This window comes from Branchiostoma lanceolatum, chromosome 6 (assembly GCF_035083965.1).
Source record: "Branchiostoma lanceolatum isolate klBraLanc5 chromosome 6, klBraLanc5.hap2, whole genome shotgun sequence".
Classification (NCBI taxonomy): domain Eukaryota; kingdom Metazoa; phylum Chordata; class Leptocardii; order Amphioxiformes; family Branchiostomatidae; genus Branchiostoma; species Branchiostoma lanceolatum.
The window spans coordinates 2,389,048-2,402,888 of NC_089727.1; the positions used below are offsets into that span (position 1 = coordinate 2,389,048).

The window sequence follows — 13,841 nt, forward strand, 5'->3', positions numbered from 1 at the left end:
CTGCTACTAGCGACTCGGCAAGGTTAGCCTGAGTACCAGCCTTTTTAGCTTCCGTACGCTACCCAAGCTCCGCTACCGGCTTGGGTAGCGTTTTTGGCCGGTAGCGGAGCTTGGGTAGCGTACGGAAGCTAAAAAGGCTGGTACTCAGGCTAGCGGAGCTTGGGTAGCGTACGGAAGCTAAAAAGGCTGGTACTCAGGCTACGGCAAGGTAGCTACAGACGGACAGAGTTCGGCAGCGCGGGTGTGATCATCAACTGTCACTGAGCTGGTCTATATCTGAGTGTTGCACTTGGCTTTACATTCTTGATGAATTTATGTATTCAATGTTCGAAGATCGAGGCTGAGTTCAATTTGTGCCGTGTTTGGATTGTTGCGTCTTCACCGTAACAGGCGCCTCAAACACATTATTATGATCATAATGATGTACAATACGTAGTATGTACATGTACCTTAGACAAGGGGTAGGCAGGCAGAAGACGGAACAAAAATATTTTCGCGGTGGTTTTAAGTTCGAGATGAAGCGGTCACCGCGAAAGCTGCAAACATAAAACCACCGCGAAAATGTCTGCATTTACAGTATTCATCCCGACTGACCGTGGTGCAGCGACCTCTAGCGGTTCCAGCGAGTGATGCTGGCGTCCCTAACAAGGTCGTAGAAAATGCAGTTTTATTCTAAGTTCACTGGTGGCGCTTTTGAACCACTATGTAAAAGGCTGGGTATAAAAAAAGCTATCAGCGGCCCAATATTAACTAAACTAATAGTCTCATATAACGTTAACATTTTTTGAAACAAAAACATAACATACGTATCATCAGTGTAACGACATGTTGACTCATTTTTAAGTATTTCTGAACTTGAGTTAGGGACGTGTATTTTGAAAAAGTAGGTCACTGAATTTCTATTACTTCAGGGCGGACCAAGATGAACGGGTAGTCTCTACTAAATTACGATGGCTGTAAGGAGAATAATTTACCTGTGGACTTTGGCCGCCATAGGGCTTCATTTGTCCGCTTTCGAGGGGAAATGTTACTGTATCCTATACTGGCTAATAATTCATCCTATTCTTGCCAAATTCAACAATCCACAGTTTCTTGGGAAGGCCTGGCGGAGTGTTTCCAAATAAAGATAAAACTCGCACAAGGGCGATCTGAACCGAGAAAAAAAGGAATTCACACAAGACAGACAGACAGTTCACAAAGCAAACGGAGCCAAGGGAAAGCATCTAGGCTAATGTAAAATTAGTGGTTTTATGTTCGCGGTTTTCGCCGGAGCTTAAAACCACCGTGAAGTTAAAAACCACCGCGAAGTTGGAAGTCAAAACCACCGCGAACATTCTCGTTCTGTCTTATGTCAAAACCACCGCGATCAGTCCATTCTCCACGCCACGAACACTCAATTTCCTCCCTACCACGAAATTAAATCACCGCGAACTTGTTCCCTTTTACAGTATCTGGCTGGTTCCCATTCATCCTGATCAGCCCGCCCTGTTCGCCGCCTCTCACAACACGGGGAATGTCCGCTCACTTCCATAAAACACACAAAACCGCCAAATGGTAGCCTGGATGCCAGACTGTTTCCAGGGCCTTCACAGCCCAACTCCACGGCTCTAGGGCTAATTACATGCCCAACGGAATAACCGAAATTTTAGAATAGGCCCCTGAGTTAAACCCCCCTCTCACTGGGCCCGCGGCACGCTGGCGGCGTCGCTGCGGCCGATGGAATTGGCAACAAAGCACTCAACGAATTTCATCGACAAAAAACGAATCTTTTTAAGCTTTGTTTCTGTTTTGTTGTCTTTTTGTTCATACTTGTACGTTTTGAATGACATTCCCATTATAAAGTAAGGGTAACGCAAATCCAGTTTAGGACGCAGCGACGCCGCCAGCGTGCCGCGGGTCCAGTGAGAGGGTAACAGGATCAGGTAGATATTACCAGTAAAGAGACTGGGGGTCTGGCATCCAGCCTACCCGCCCCACTGCCCTGCTCGCCACCTCTCACAACACGGCCGTGTCCGCCCCGCTCGCCATAAAACACACAAACCCGCGGAATGGTGACGGATGCCCCGCCGGCCGCCATGACCCCGCGACCCCTGCCGTGACCTTGGCGGGTTCGAAAGGTTTGTTCAGGTTGTGTGGGACGTGAACCGTGCGGCTCGGAACGGACGCTGCGAATTACTGGGGCATGTCTGAACCCCATTTCGGACGGGATGTTTCCCATTCTCGACAACGATGACACGATGTACTGTGACGATTACACCTAGCGTGGCACCGTAACACCCCCAATGACACGAAAAGTGAAATATCGTTTCCATCCGCAAACTGTGTACTCGGAAGGACACTCAGAATATTACTGGGGCGTGTTTGAACCTCATTTCGGACGGGATGTTTCCCGGATACTCGACAATGATACATGTATTATGTTATTTGCAGAAAAACGACCCCACTAGAACATCGCGAGAAAAAAAATGGAGATCGTATGGCTTCGTCCTCTGTTTTCGTCTTCCTCTTTGGCAGGCCGCACAACTTTCAATCAACATTACTGGGACTACATTTACGTCGTTCTGTTTTTTTTTTTTTTTTACCTCTGGCCACCGTACAGCACGTGAAGGATGCACAAAGTACCACAAGCTGATATAAAACAACAAGGCCATTTAACCCCATGTCAATGAGTAACGTTACATAAAACAAACGTCAATGAAAAAAGCTGGACAAGCTTATTTCTGAAGCCACTTCTGTTAGGCCTAAAGCGTTGTCACTATCCAGTGTGAAAAGGTTTTCTAGAAATCTTGCCGACATCAAAGCCCAACACGTGAAACATTCCCAGATGTGGTAGACCTTCTTCTACAGGAAGCGGCGCTCAACCGTACAGACACAAAGCTGCCTACAGCCATGCTGATGCTAGCCTGGCTCCACCAGGCCTTCATACGGGGGTACGGATCTGTACAGTATTCCCGTAGATTGACTTTTTCCGAATTCTACTAGAGAAGGTTAACATTTCCCCCTGCGCCTGACAATTGTGAACAATCTCCGGCCTGGCAAATCATCCTCACTATAGCCGCCGTCTGGTAAAAATAAGGCCGATGACATGTCTTTGCGACCTCCTAATCTCCAAGCAGATATAAGAAACGACTCGTTTCAATGTTTTGCACATTTAGCAACACCGTCCGCAACAAACAAGCTCAAGCAACAAAACCAAGAGAGTTTATCAGCACGAACTTGAACCCAGCACCTATATAAGACTAATGGCTGGTCATGGCTATTTACATTAGTCTTACATAGAAGAACTTTATTGCACGACAATTGTACATGGTACAAAGTATGGCAAGAATTCGTAAACATAATACAAAGTAGAAGTATAGAATAAAACTTAACATCCTAATTACTAATACAATACAATAAGGGCTAGTATATATAAGACTAGAGCAGTCACATGCTATATTGTTCTCCATTGTCTTTCCTTCCTTTTCATGTTACATGTCTTTTCTATTAGCTTCCGGGAAAGAAGTTACAATAAACTTCCAATCATCAATCTAGCACAATCTACACGTGGGTGCTAAGCTATACAATGAGGAGTTGCACTACATCTGGTAGGAGATGACTTTCGGCCTCCTCCAATTTACTGTACTCCGACATCATTAACGGTACATTTTCGCCAGGATGTGAATTTGTATATGGACTGCTGTAAAGACAGAGGCGCGACGTGCGAAATAACAACACGGAAAGCGGAAGATGTCACACGTGGCCGACGCGTCTACAATCGTTTAGCGCCTATCTGCGAACAATTGTGAAGCTGTTAAAATCCTTTGAGCAACGTGTGCCGATCTGGGCGTAAGTCCTTCTAATCTCGGAGCAGATATGTGGCTTCCATTTGTCTGTTTATTACGTCCACTGAGAAAAAAACAATCAACGAAAAGCTGTAAAGGCACGTCGTCACAAACAAAACAAAACAAAAGCAACACATCTGCTTCGAGATTGCCCGTAGCGATACCGCTCTATTTACGTGAAAGTTGTGTATCTTTAGATCTAAGGCTACTTCAACAGACATAAGTTTGAATCCACAGGAAGTTTTGTGTCTGATAAACAAATATTTTACCCTCCCCTCAACCGCCCCATCCTTCCGCAATAGGCAGTGTGTGTTCTACTCTTGTCGACCTTGTTGTGGCTCCTAATAAACAACGCAAACAACTAAAGATCATCAAGTGGTTTAACCACTTCAGGCCGAAGAATAGCTACTGTTTGACGCTGCGTTGTTCTGACAAAGCGTCGGTACACACGATCTGTTTGGCCGCTCTAACAAACAACACAAATAAACTCAAACATCGAGTGGTCGGCGGTCCATTGTGTAGACTCTTGAAGAGATTTAGGAGAAGAAGGTTTGCACAGCCTTCGCCAGATCCCTGCCAGATGGCAGGACTGTCGGAATCTCTTCGCGTGTAGTCGCGAGGACTGCGATGCTTTTGTTTTTCTCTAATCCGCGTAAGACAAAAAAAGCCCACTGAATAATCATGAATAATCCCTTGGATTTGGCCCTCGACCATTAATCCACGATTTACCCCACTAATTAATCACCGAACAACACACAAATTGGGTTCTCTGTTTTCACGCCTTGCGCCCAGATGGCCGCCCTTCGCAGGGGAGTGCGACCCACAAGGCGTGAAACAAAGGGAAACCCAAGGAAAAACAATGAGGGTGAGAAAACACGATTTCTCACGGTAGCGCTAAGCGCGTGCGGGTAGCCTGTAGCCTCCACCAGGCATTTCCTACGGGTGTATAGGTCGTATAATTCGGCTAAAAAGGAATAATCAATTGGCCAAGAGAGTCAGTCCACGATAAGGTCAACATTTCAAATGAAACCCAATGGTGGCCAACTTGAACTCTTCTCAAATATTCTCTCTATATCTGTATAGTTAGTCTACCAGAGTGCATACTAGTGCACACTGTAGCCTCCACCAGGCCTTCCTGCGGTGATCGTATAGAATTCGGCAAAAGAGAATAATTGGTCAGGAAACTCAGTCCACGGGGTTAACATTTTCCCCGTCTGCAAATAAAACCCTACATATTGTGCCTAACCCCTATAGCCGGCGTAGTTACTAATTCAAGATTCCATAGGTTGCTGGAAAAATGTTAGAAATTGGCTAAATAGACTAGTATAATAGGTTGCTAACTATAGGTTGACCCTAGGATACAAACCGCACTCCTTCATGTATATGGCCGGCTAGATCCAATGGGATGTTATTCAATTTATTTGGGCAATTTCCACTATCTTCAGTAGCCTATGGAGCCTGGTAGAGGTTACAATTGTACTATCCATAGCCCCATTCATGACGGCCTGGTGGAGGCTACACCGCGCGTGCGGGCATTGCGGTTTTATCGCACTCTCAGGGCCGACAAAGTCACGCGAAATTTCCGTCAGGAAACAACGATATGTTTAACAGTGGAAGATACGCGTCCCCTGCGAGTTCAGGCATTATAATCTGCTCGCCTATAAACCCTCGTTTAGCGCCCGTGAAAGAAAGGGAAGAAAAACCTCCATGAATCATTTAGATCATTAGATATGTGTTTGTAATGTAATTTGCAGGGAAGCAATAATTTCTCTACTTTATTGCTGATATCCCAGCACTTACACTCCTTTTCCATTAGACTTTTTAGAGGCTGCGACCGCGCTACGACCGCACTGCAACCGCTCAGCGACCAAAAACTTGACAGAGCGCTCAACGTACGTATTTCAAAGAAAAAAGAAGGGAATTCTTTCTTTTACTGGTTGTGTGTTTTGCTGTCTTTTATTATGTTCCAAATATGAAATCAAGAGTCGCACAAAATACAATCTTAGTCGATGCACCGTGAGTCGCTCTGCGATCACTGTCTAGAGGAATGGGCGCCTACACATAACTAACCTGGATGCGGGACCCCCGATCTCAATTATATCTATCATTTCTAACTCAGGGGGGCCTGTTGTAGAATTTCCTTGGGGGCATGTTGGTCCTAGAGTCGAAGAGTTGGCCTGTGTAGACCCTGGATACTCTCCAAGCAGAGGGTCAGATGGCCTGGCGACATAAAGAAGACGGGACAAAATATAAAATCGGACAAAAAAAACTCAAAACACATCAAAAACCAGCCGGAGCCGAACTCTAGATCTGCTTGGAGAGTAGTACTATAGGGTGTTTATTTTATATAGAGAACAAAAAAAACATGACAAAGTAGAAAGCCCGACAAAAACGCCTAAAACACATAAAAAAAACAGCCGGAACCCCTCATTTGCTTGGAGAGTTGGATGGAGAGTAGCCCTGGAAAGAGTCTGGCATCCAGGCTAACACAACACGGGCTGACGGGACAACCCGTCGACCGGAAGATGATGGAATATTGGACAATTGCGGAACAGACCGCTACTGAATGACAGCTTCGGAAATTGCGCTTGTCTTGGCGAGAAGAGTGACGCATCGATTATCCGCGGGTTTCCCTCCGCGGTAAGGCAAGCCGCTGATTGGGGGAAAACGATTCGATGAGAGGCAATTTTGGGACCTGACAGTCTCTCCGTGACCCCCATTTCTGGGTGAAAACCTGGGGTAAATTGTCTTCGAAATCCCCGCTAATCCCCCATCAGATGCTTGGCTTCGACTTCTTTCTGTTTGGCTTAGTCTCGCTGTGTACGTCTGTCAAATGGTGAAGTTTTGTCGCCGAAAAGACATTTGTCGCACTACATGCTTACGATAGTGAGTTGACAGTGTTTTAGGGCATTTGTAGACATATGTAAAATTCAACTGTTTCCTGACGGAAAAAAGTGCCTCAGATCCTTGTTGTCATCGGCTTTTTCTGTCATAAACTCGCCGAAAATCCTACGACAGAAAAAAAATGAACGACGAAAGTGTTTTGGACAACCTGTCATTGGACAGACGCAAAACTTCAGAAACGTCCCAAACACAGCAAAAGACGCACAAGACCCAAACAAAAAGCCGAAGCCAAACATCTGCTTGTATATTTACAACAATCTCCCAGCCTGGTTGACCACAAGAAAGACAGAGCCCAGTTGGAGACCTGACAGGAGGTCAAATTGATGGTCTCCGGTGGGATTGTTTTTATCATGCGTGTTTTTGTTAGGCGCGCGCTCGGCGGGAGTACGGCTCCACCCATGGGAAACCGCCGAAAGTGTCTCCTTTCTTCTCGTCTCTTTGTCGTGTGATCAGCAAATCGATACATGAGCGTATATTTGTCGACGGCTGACCCCAAAACGTCCCGCTTCGTTCTCAGTACATCCCGAACTGTTGTAACACCGCTGTGTAGCAAGGCTGTGTATAAAGTGAAGACGGCTAGCCTCCACAAGGCCTTCCTACGGGGGTACGGATTAGACTCTACCAGTCTCCCCCGGTCGCTGGGAAAATAGTAGAAATTGGCCAAATAGAGTCAAATGTTTGAAGGGAGTCGGCTACGGAGAGAGGGTCAAATTGGCAACCGAGCCGTAGCCGACTCCCTTCAAACATTTGACTCTATTTGGCCAATTTCTACTATTTTCCCAGCGACCGGGGGAGACTGGTAGAGTCTAGTACGGATAGCAGAATTCGATAGAAATAGGTTGGCCAGAGGAGTCAGTCACCAGGAAGGGTAACATTTCCCCCTTGCGCGGGCAAATGAAACTCTGTGGTGACCAATTGCAAACTCCCATGAAAAACTATTCTCCCCATAGCCAGCGTCCTGGGAAAGACATTTCGGTAGGGGCTGCACCCGTCATTCGGAAGGGACATAAAAGTTTATCAACCCCAACTCGTGTTCGAGGATGTGCTAGCAACCCCTCCCTGTAAAAAATATACCCTGCTGCTGAAACAGCAAGGAAACTTGCTGCCCTATGCACCACTGCACTAGGTACTACAAGGCTCTGAAGGAACGAACTATAGCCAGTGTAGAAGTCAGTCTGACAGAGACTAGAAAACAGTTGGCGCCTGTCTCCATCTGATGACCAGGAAGATGGCACGTGTGTGACACATTGAGACGATGCAGGACAATGCAGATGTCAATATGGAAGCCGACTCCGCAGTTTTGCATGAGAAACGTGCGCAATAACGGGCCAATATGGACTCTTAAATTTCAATACGCCCGGAGCATTTAGCCACAACAATGCCACAATAGAACATCTGCAGTGAGCTCACGTAGGAGGGCCGAAAATATGAAACGTCTGCGAGTTGAAGTTGACGGATGGCGAGGAAGGGGATATGCTTCTGTGCGTGTGGTTAGGTCAAGTTCAGGACCCGTGTTAACAAACCTAACTTCAAGGGTCTAACGCTTTGGTGTTTGTCGTTCAAGGGTCTATCACTAATCTTGATTGCCCTTTTCCGTTACGTGTAAAAGAGGGGAAGTAGAAGTCTTAAATTACTGTTATTTAGTCACACACACCGTGAAGATACTTCAATTTCCTTGTAAATTTCAACAGAAAGTTGCAAACACTGGAGAAGCAAAAAAAGTTTTCTTCCGTTCGCGTTTTCCCTGCTCTACTGCACAAAGAGTTCGGCAGTTCTGTTCTGTGGCACCGCTCAAGCGAACGGGCTCGCGTCCGTCAAGCGCCCAATCTAATAAACTGAAACAGCGCGAGCCACAATTTTCCCGTCCAACGAGCGAGATGTTCTCAGCCCAGTGAACGCAGAGCTCCTCAGAAGCTAGCTGCACTTCTGAAGTCTCCATTTTCGGCCCCGGGGCAACACGTAATACGGTAATCGTCTCAGAGTTGCGCGCTGACTTCAGTCAGCTTCATCAAAGGAAGAGGCACAATTAAAGGAGGGGGGACTGCGCCGGTATGCCACGGTTTACAAAACCTAATCTCTAAGCAGATGTAATGTTTCGACTTAGTCTTAGTGTTTTACGCGTGTGTTTTTGCAACATTTATTAGTTTGTCTATCTATATGTACTTGTGCACTTTTTCACCTCTTAGCCTAGCTACAAGAAAGCGTGTACCAGTAGAGAGAGCCATAGAGCCACAGGGAAGGCCGCAAAACAACCTCGACCGATTCATCTACTAGAAGATTACCAAACCCGCTCGTCTAGTGGAGCTAATAGCATGTAATTGTCGGTTCTGCAGATAAGGCCTGACACGCGCCAGTCGGACAGAAGGCGTCCCGTCTCACACGTCACCTGGAAAGGATTTACACTAGACTTCCTCGGGGACATTCTTCCTTTGTTTCTTAAATATCTCCACACAAAAGACGATCCTCATAGACCACGTGTTGGCAAGCTGTTTGTCTGCAAACAAATACAAATTCATCCCCGCTGCCCTTGACACAGGGAAATATTCAGTCTCCTTGGGGGCTCGAAGAAATAGTAGATGACCGACAAAGGTGAACAAACTACCAAAAACAGGACCCCCTCTGGTCTAGCCTCTCGCAAAGCATTTGATCGGTTTTAATATAATTTTTCAGCCCGGAAAGGAATCTGATAGGGACTTTGAAATGCTTTTAAATCATTGCCCCCTGTCTGAATTTCTGCTACAAAGACTAGAACAACGTCGAATCCCTGAATAGTTGCGCTGGTGTTCTGAAGAATCGATGACTTCACTGTGAACCAACCAGCCAGAATATAAAGAAGCCCACTGGCCCCACTGTCGGCACTTCTGACTTCGCCGGTCCACTGAAGACCCCGGACTCTACAAGACAGTGCCGCCCTGACTCTGCCTGCCTTCCGGTTTTAGATCTCTTGCGCTCCCTCGTTACGTGTCGGGCTGAACGATCGCAGTACGGTCGGTGCGCTTGTACTGCATTTCCCCCATAGTCATTAGTCTCTACCAGACTAACCGCGCTGGCTATAGGGGGGCCGTTTGCCGGGGGACTTTGGCCATGGAGGGTTTCATTCGCAGGCTATTAGGATTGCCTATAGACTAGCCTCTACCAAGCTCCGCTGGGAAAATAGTAGAAATTTTCCAAATAGAGAGAATTATATCAAGGAGGTTAACCTCCTTGATTGTATGAAGGGAGTCGGCTGCGAATGAAACCCTCCATGGCCAAAGTCCCCCGGCAAATGCACCCAATAAATGTTCTCTCTATATTAGACCCTCTCTCCGCCAGTAGCCGACTCCCTTCATACAATTCACTGTATTTGGTCAATTTCTACTATTTTTCCAGCGATCCGCGGAGCCTGGTAGAGGCTACATAGTCATTACGGCGAGGTCTTGGGGGACGCACCAAAGGTGGACCCCCATGGGAGCGCAGGGTTAGCGTCGTTATGAATGGTTAAACAAGACCGTTGACATGCAAACGACCCTGCTCACCCCCGTCCGGTATAATGTAGGGGTCCATCCAACATAATGCAGTAGTTGTGATAAACTGTCCATACTGTAGAAAGACTTATATTTGTGTCAGCAAATATTATATGAGGCGCTGTCTCTCATGATAAAGACCGACAATGATAAATCATTAAGTAGGTATACCCGCGGTGGTAGACCTTAACAGATCGGTATGATGGCAACGCATTTAAGGCGATGCACTTGGACTTCATTCCGCGCTTGTGGCCACCAAAGGGATATTGCCGGAGTGATTTATAAAAGAGGAGGGCATTAGTTTTACAATTTTCCAGCCATGCATACATTGATGGGGGCTGCGCGCTGAGCTGGCGGGGGGAAGGCCCCGGTGGGCGGAGCGATGGTAGCGGATATGTGTGAAAAGATTGATCTGATTGAGTGAACGCGCGCACGCACGCCTGCTCCCTGCCGCGTACAAAACCCCGCCTCCGGTAGCGCGGGGAGCTCAGTCGGCAGTGAGACACCAACGCGTGCGGACCTCACTAGGACCCTGTCGCCTTACATTCTAGTCGGGCCGCGGTAACCAGGCCAAGGGGTGACCGGGAGGTTAAGAGTGCCGACCTGCCGCTTGGACTTTAACGTGCTGGACTGCCAAGCTGTGTGTGTGTTTTGTGTGTGTACATACAAGCGATTTTGTACTGTGGAATTTCGGCTGAACGGTGCAGTGCTCTTCTTCGCCTCAAGGGTACGCGTTAGGTGCTTAGACACTGTGACGGACTCCAGGATTCTCTTCTATTCATTCTCACCGCTCGCCCAAGACAAGTTTGCCAAGGAGGGCCGTCCCCGCGGTGGCACCAGTATCTTATCGTCGGATTCTCGCGGGCTGCGTTTGAATTACTTGTAATCTATTTCGCCGAGTGCTACAAAGTGTTTCGTCGGAAGGAGGGATTTGACTTCCAATCGCTTTGGGGTGCCGCGACGGGTAGGATTTTACTTCGCAGGCCGGGAAGTCAGGAGATGTGCGGCTGGGAACTGGCGGATCCTCAAAGAAAGGCGGACCGTTAACGGTGAGGTGTCTCTCTGTATTTCATCTACAGCCACACACTGTCGGAAAGGCGGGGACTTATACGGGACTTTGCGCGGTAAGAGCCACCTTGGTACAGTACTTCTGTTGAACAATTTTACGGGTTTGTTTGTAACTGTGTGATAAAGAGACGGAGAAAAGAATGGATCTTCTTAGGACAGTGTTTCTGTGCCTGCTCCTCGGGCTGATAGGGGTGTCCTCGGCGCGGGGTATCGAGTTCACGTACCTGGTATTGGAGGAGGAACTGGCGGGCACGTATGTGGGGAACCTCGCGCAGGACCTGATGGTGGAGCGGGCCTCGGTACCGCGGACTTTCCAGTTCCTGACGGAGTCCCCGTACGTCGCCATCAACAACAGGACGGGCGAGCTGACCACGAAGCGGGCCATCGACCGCGAGCAGCTGTGTCCGCGGGAGCGCGTGTGCGAGCTGAAGCTGGAAGTGGCCGTGCTCCCCTCGCAAGTCTTTCAGCTCGTGCAGGTGAAGATATCCGTGCAGGACAAGAACGACAACACGCCGCGGTTCCGAAGCACCGGCGTCCTGTCGCTAGACTTGTCGGAAGCGACCGCGGTGGACACGAGGGTGCCGTTAGACGGTGCCGTGGACCTGGACTCGGACAAGTTTTCCATCCAGTCGTACACTCTGCAATCCTCCTCGGACCACATGCCGTTCACCCTTAACACTTTCACCGGGGTGGACGGCACGTTGAACGTGGAACTCGTGGTCAACCAGCCGCTGGACCGGGAGAGGCACTCCTTCTACCACCTCGTTCTAACCGCGATCGACGGCGGGAACCCCAAACTGTACGACAGTCAGGTTCTCTACGTCAATATTCTGGACACTAACGACAACAGCCCGGTCTTCGACAAGGCCACGTACTCGGTAGACATCATGGAGAACACGCCGGTGGGTTCGCTCGTGATCGACCTCAACGCCACGGATCCTGACGAGGGAACGAACGGTGAGATTGTCTATTCTTTCGGTAACACCGTGCCTGACAAAATTAAGAAGCTCTTCGCGTTGGACTCTGTGACGGGAAAGTTGACCGTGGCGTCGCCGCTGGACCACGAGGCGTCGGGAGGACCGGTGTACCAGCTGACGGTCCAGGCGCAGGACAAGGGCGTCAACTCCGCGCCGACGTTCGCCACCGTCATTGTCAACGTCGGCGACATGAACGACAACGCCCCTAAGATCCGCCTGAACTTCGTCACCACGAAGAACGGGCCGGTGGTGTTGTCGGAAGACGTTCCGGTTGAGACGTTCCTCGCGTATCTTACCGTGGTGGACAAAGACGGTGGGATGAACGGTAAGGTTAACGTCACTTTACTCGGCACGGGCGGGCTCTTCGGTTTACAGCTCGTCGCGGACAACCAGTACCTGATCGTGACGACTGCGCCGCTAGACAGGGAGACCAAGCCGACGTTTAACGTCACAGTGGCGGCGCGCGACGCTGGAACGCCGCCGCGCACCACGTACAAGTCGTTCAAGGTCGTGCTGACCGACGTGAACGACAACCCGCCGGATTTCGGCGCGCCCGAGCTTCTGTTCGATCTCACCGAGAACAACGCGCCGGGCGTGTCGGTGGGGAGGGTGACCGCTACGGATCCCGACGAAGGCGACAACGGAAAGGTGCGGTACTCCATTCGCGACGACCGCCCGACCAAACGCGTCTACGTCGACCCAATCTTGGGAACAATCGTGGTCAACAACGCCATGGACCGGGAAGAGACCTCGCTGATCGAGGTGACGATTGTAGCTACCGACAGCGCGACCCCGCCTTTGGAAGGCACCGCCAAACTCAAGATAAAAATCCTGGACGAGAACGACAACGCGCCGTCCTTCTACAACAACCGGTACGCGTTCCACATCGCCGAGTCCGTGGAGGTGAAGACGCAGGTGGGACAGGTGATCGCCGCCGACAGGGACACAGGTAGGAACGCTAAACTTGCCTTCGCCATTTCCTCCGGGGACATGTTCGGGAAATTCTCCATCGATCCGCAGAACGGGGAGCTCTACACGACCGGGAAACTGGACTACGAGGAGAAGAAGAAGTACGAGTTGGTCGTGAGCGTTCGCGACAACGGCGACCCGCAAAAGGACGCCAAATGCATCGTGAACATCTTCGTACAAGACGTTAACGACAACTCCCCTAAGATCACGTTTCCCAACACCAACAAAAACGTGGTGTACGTCCCGATGACGTCCAAACCCGGATTTCTGGCTACCAGTATCCAAGCCGCCGATGCCGACGAGGGGGCGAACGGGGAACTGTCCTATTCCATCACTAACGGGAACCGGAGGGGAATATTTGCCATATCCGACAAGGGGGACATCAGGACAGTAAAGGTATTGAAGAAGAGTTGGGAGGGGCTGCACAGCCTGACCATCACAGTTACAGATCACGGCGCGATGCCCCAGTCAGCTTCTACCGTCATCAATATCATCCTGGACAGCACCGTCGCGTACAACGGCACGCAGGTACGTTTTGCTATCTTTATTTAACTTCTGTTTTATTTAGGTAAGGTGGCCTATCTTACAGCGGGGCC

General features: G+C 49.1%; 1 protein-coding gene across 2 annotated transcripts in view; it reads left to right on the forward strand.

Moving 5' to 3' along the window:
* The first annotated feature begins 10,692 nt into the window (after window positions 1–10,692).
* Window positions 10,693–13,841, forward strand: part of LOC136436138 (protocadherin-9-like) — a 56,004-nt gene continuing 52,855 nt past the window's right edge. The window contains exon 1 of one of the 2 annotated variants that reach the window (XM_066429903.1): window positions 10,693–13,773. In XM_066429903.1, the coding sequence (XP_066286000.1) occupies window positions 11,440–13,773 (2,334 nt within the window). In that variant the 5' untranslated portion in view covers window positions 10,693–11,439. The remainder of the gene's footprint in view (window positions 13,774–13,841) is intronic. The other variant, XM_066429902.1, reaches the window with a different exon arrangement.